At 34.9% G+C, this 5,337-nt stretch overlaps 1 protein-coding gene across 1 annotated transcript; it reads right to left on the bottom strand.

Annotated features, from left to right (window-relative positions):
- Positions 1-1,215: 1,215 nt before the first annotated feature.
- Positions 1,216-3,765, bottom strand: LOC136213982 (bifunctional UDP-glucose 4-epimerase and UDP-xylose 4-epimerase 1-like). Its single transcript, XM_066002853.1, has 9 exons — positions 3,366-3,765; positions 3,198-3,247; positions 2,875-3,010; positions 2,499-2,600; positions 2,158-2,385; positions 1,999-2,080; positions 1,792-1,874; positions 1,619-1,710; positions 1,216-1,511 (listed from the first exon to the last, which is right to left on the bottom strand). The coding sequence occupies exons 1-9, from the start codon at positions 3,552-3,554 to the stop codon at positions 1,424-1,426; spliced, it is 1,050 nt and encodes a 349-aa protein (XP_065858925.1). The 5' UTR covers positions 3,555-3,765; the 3' UTR covers positions 1,216-1,423.
- Between the last annotated feature and the right edge of the window lie 1,572 nt (positions 3,766-5,337).

The following is a 5,337-nucleotide window of genomic DNA, read 5'->3' as shown; positions in this document are numbered from 1 at the left end:
AAATATGAAATTTCTTTTGGGAACAATATCAGTACCCACCGTACGAATAAGCTTCTTGGTATCCTGGGAATCCGAGTTACTAGGCTGCCGTTCATTTATCTTGGGGTTCCTATTTTTCAAGGGGCGCCAAAGGTCCGATTTTTGCCACTCCTGATGGATCGGTTCCTAGCTAAATTTAGTCTTTGGAGGGGGCGTACGCTATCATTAGCAGGTAGGCTGTCTCTGATCAAATTTGCTTTAACCGGTGCTCTAATCCATTCATTTATGATTTACAAGTGGCTGACTTCTCTTATCTCAATGATTGATAAAGCTCTTAGAAACTTCCTCTGTACTGGGGACAAAGACCAACGAAAGTTTATCACTGTAAAATGGAAGAAATGTTGTCAATTGAATGAATTCGGTGGGCTTGGAATTAAGGATATCGACATGTTCAATAAAGCACTTTTAGGGAAGTTCAGCTGGGATTTGATTCAAATAAATGGCTATATTCCTACATTGTTTCGCAATCGTTTTCTTTATCAATCAGGTATGCCTAAGCACTACATTTCAAACTCCTCAGTTTGGGCCTCTATTAGGTCGATTTTTTATCAGATCAGTAAGGACGTGACTTGGTGGTTTGGTGACAATTGTGCGTTGAATTTCTGGACGCATTCATGGATCTCGCCGACGGTTGCTAATCAGCTTGGCATTCCGAATAAAATTCAACGTGCATATTAATCATTCTGAAAGCAACTTACATTGCGTTCTTGATAAGAGAAGCAAGCGTGTTGACATGTGTCAAAATTCTCTCAAGTGCTAATCAATAATTGAATGAAGGATGAATTTGACTCGTCAAGTTGGCTATTATGAATAATTTAGTCTAATATCAAGTATGAATGTCAATTTGACCCTTTAACTTTGCATCTTATGATCAAATTAGTCCAAAATGACACATAAATATATGATTGGCATTTTTTTTTTTTTTTACATTTGTTACTTTCTCATGTTGATACATATCATTTCAGACTAATTTGATCTCAAATGTAAAATTAAAAAGCCAAATTAATTTTAAACTAAATTAATCGTTCTAACCAATTTCAAACATCAAATTGATCTTTATAATTCATTAATGATTTATTTTGTCAAGTACTTTTAGGTAACAATACTCAGAACATTTCTTTGATCCAAAAATTAAAAAAATCAGTAGTAAGAAATGGAATGTTTAGACTTAAAACAGAGCATTAAAATCTTAACCAAATGTTGTGTATATTAGCACATCACCTCACCTTCTATGGAATTGCAAAACAATTCATACAAGAAAGAAAGTTTCTGAACAACATAAAATGTACGTATATTAAATGTGTATATTATTCTATACTTGTTCTTATAACCCCTTCAGAGGGCAAGTATAATGTTGCATTTTACAAACAATTGCATCAAGTTTTCAAGCCTCCTTTGACTGGTAGCCCCATGGGTAGCTGCTTGCCCATTTCCACTGGTCTCTGCACATCTCATCTACACCATATTTTGCCCTGAAAAATTGACATATTCAGTACCACATGGATAAAGAACCAGAACCAGAACCAGAATCATATTCAGTAATCAATAATCAATTAAGAGTAATAGATAAAGAACATACTTCCAACCAAGTTCTCTCTCAGCTTTCTCTGTTGAAGCATAGACTTCAGTAGCATCTCCATACCTTCTTGGACACATCTTCAACGGAATTTCCTGTAGTTTTTGTTTCACAAAAATATCATTCTACTTATTGATATCATAGGAGACAAGAAGCATAAGAGAAACAACAGTTACCTTGCCAGAAGCTTTTTCAAATGCAGCAACCATTTGAAGCACAGATGTTCCAAGTCCTGTTCCCAAGTTGTATGCTACACAACCTACATACAATTGAATTGAATTGAATTGAATAGATAGACACATTTGAGAAATAAATCTAAAGAAAGATTCAAGACCTGATACCATCTGTAATATTCAAGTGAAAGCATGAGGACAATGGCTCACCTATTTTCTCAGCTGTAAAAAGTTTCCTAAGAGCAGCAATATGACCATCTGCTAAGTCAACAACATGGATGTAGTCCCTGACCTGTTTATAGAAGCATGTTGATATTTAGAATAGTGTTTTGCCAAATGACAGTCAACTTCTAGTGCTACTATACATACCGGAGTACCATCTTTGGTGGGATAATCATGACCGTATACATTGAGTACGTCCAATCTGCCAACCGCAACTTGTTGGATGAAAGGCATGAGATTATTTGGAATACCCTTTGGATCTTCACCAAGTTTACCACTCTCATGAGCTCCTACAGGATTGAAGTACCTCAGTAAGATGATTTCCCATTCTGGTTCAGCCTTTTGGATATCACGAGCAATTTCTTCGAGGAAAAGCTAAAAAGAAGGAGTAGACAAATATTAATCACAAGGAAACATGTTTACTTTAGGAAAGATACCTTCAACTTGAAAAAAATAACAAACATCTCTCAGCATACATGAGTATGTACCTTAGTCCTCCCATAAGGGTTCATTGCTCGTAACTCGAAGTCTTCAAGGCATGGCATCTTTTCTGGTTGCCCATATACAGTTGCAGATGATGAGAATACCATCTATATGTCAACATCAAGAACAAACATAAGAATATAATACTAAATGAAAGCCATATATAGCCAGATTACTTTAAATAACTGAAATAATCCCACAAGAAGAGTGGTTTTGGTGTGAGTTTATTCAAGGACATAGACGACACAACGAGAAAAAGTAAGGAAGCTTTACTAGCCTATAATTGAAATTACTGGCCAATTGAATAATCTAACTCACAGGATCATAACAAACCAGCAGTGATCTTTCAAGAAAACACAAAAAGGATAGAAAGATCTGTACCTTCTTGCACTTGTATTTTGCCATGATCTCATACAGATTAATAGTACCAATCAAATTATTGTCAAAATAACGACGAGGATTTACAACACTCTCGCCCACTGCCTTTAACCCAGCAAAATGAATTACAGCATCAAATCTGTCAATTGTCAAATATCAGAGCAAGTAGATAATCCCCCAAACTGGCAACGTCTGTTTTTTTTACGAGTTATTAAGAATCCAACATGAAATATTTTCACCATTTCCATTCTAGAAAGAAAAGAAATGGAAGTTCGATAGTTTTACAAAATTAAACCGGTGTTTCAGTTACTCTATAATTCACTTACTTGGTTCGAGAAAAGAGTTTCTCCAAATCATGCTTGTTCCTAAGATCACCCTGCAACCACACCAAACTACTGATTTCAGAGAAAAAACTAATTTCAAAGAAAAGAATCAATTTCAGTTTCAGATAAAAGAATCGAATCGAGTGATATAATCAAGAATGGAAAAATTACCTCAACAAATTCAAGTTTCTGAGAAAGCTGAGGACCAACCAGTTCCCTGACCCTATCAACAGCTTGAGTGACAGAATTATCAAGATTATCTATGATTGAAACCCTAAACCCCTCTTTCAGGAGTTGCAGTACAGTATGGGTGCCAATAAACCCAGCACCACCAGTAACAAGAATTGTTTGTTCAGCCATCGTGAAAATAAGCCAATTACAAGAAACGAAACAGTCGATCGAGAGAGGAATAGAAGAAAAAAAAGCTTCGAAGAGAGAATGAATTCCAGAAGAGGCGAGAAGAAGAGTATATAAAGGAGCAAAATGAAGAAGTTGGATCTCAAATGCAGGTTAGTTTTATTTTTTGGCGCGCTTATAACTAAGCTTCTTCAATCTCAATCCACTCGCCTTATTAGCGCGTTAATTACACTCTCATGTTGTTGGAGCTAGTACAACTCACGAGGCATTGAACAAAATTATGTTTCCTTATTTTAATACCAATGATCTAAGTCTCGTATTCGGAATCTAAGAAATCAACTGCTTCGGCTGCATCGAGAGAAATGGAAGTATCTTGATTTATGTTCAACGAGTAAAGAGAATTACCGATCAGTTAACCGCTTTGCAATATAATGCTAATGATCTGTGTGATGCTATTCTTATAGGTTTTGGACCTAGTTATCATCCCTTTATTAGGGTACTAGAAGTTATATTTGAAACTGTAGACTTTGATGATCTTTACTGAGTGAGGAACGTTAGTTTGAGGTTGACACTATCTAAGTTGCTACCATTGTTAACTATTATAGAGAGACATGAGTACTCGAGGACCTGGTCGAAACAACAGAGGCAAAGGCCGATCCAACCAATCAGCAAATCGAACCAATTATTTAAGGAATTCTTATAATTACTCACACAAAGTTTATATTTAGGATGAATTTTTTTTTTTTTTTTTGTCAATAATTATAATTTTTTCATAATTTTTTTCCCTAAGCCATTGGCTCAACAGATCGCCTAATTAGCTTGAGGTTGACACTATTGAAGTTATTCCCATTTTTAACTATTCTCGAGGGGGTATGAGTAGTCGAGGACGTTGTTGAAAGGCAGAGGCTGATCCAACCAATCACCAAATCGAACCAATTATTTTTCATGATTTTTAGTGTTATGGTACATAGTTCATTCTGACGGGTGATAGGGGTGGAAAACTTCTATCTTTTAGTACGGGTTTTGGGGTAATTTTACGCTAATTCTAGTAAATTTATATCAATTTCGCATGTTTTATTTCACTTCTATCAATTATTTAGTTTTCAGTTCTATTTTAGCACTTTTATCACTCTTCGTGTTATTTATGTCGTTTTTAATAAAATAATGTCGAGTTAACACTCACCTAAATTTTTTCCTTAATATTTTGGCTAATTGATTCACACAAATGTCAATATAAATTAATTTGGTACTTAAATCCTAAGTTTGGTGAAACGAAACAGTCGATCGAGAGAGGAATAGAAGAAAAAAAAGCTTCGAAGAGGGAATGAATTCCAGAAGAGGCTAGAAGAAGAGTATATAAAGGAGCAAAATGAAGAAGTTGAATCTCAAATGCAGGTTAGTTTTATTTTTTTGGCGCGCTTATGACTAATCTTCTTCAATCTCAATCCACTCGCCTTATTAGCGTGTTAATTACACTCACAAGTTGCAGCCAAATCAGTTGATTTTTATACTTCCAAATGATTTCGTCCTCCATGAAAATCCCGGAAAGTTTATATTTAGGACGAACATTTTTTTTTCAATAATTATAATTTTTCTTTATTTTTCCCTAAGTTGGATCAACAGATTTTCTGTAGTTCCGTGTAAAAATACGCCCTTGACTTCTATTAATGATAAGAAAAAAAGAAAAAAAAAGTTTCTTACATTACCTGATCAAGTATAAAGGTAGAGTAATCACTCATATTATCAAAGATAAGAATGACTCCTCCGCAATAGAATAAAAGTTCTC

Source organism: Euphorbia lathyris, chromosome 1 (genome assembly GCF_963576675.1).
Source record: "Euphorbia lathyris chromosome 1, ddEupLath1.1, whole genome shotgun sequence".
In the NCBI taxonomy this organism is placed as follows: domain Eukaryota; kingdom Viridiplantae; phylum Streptophyta; class Magnoliopsida; order Malpighiales; family Euphorbiaceae; genus Euphorbia; species Euphorbia lathyris.
The sequence above is the reverse complement of the archived record's forward strand: the minus strand, read 5'-3'. Positions and strand labels throughout refer to the sequence as shown.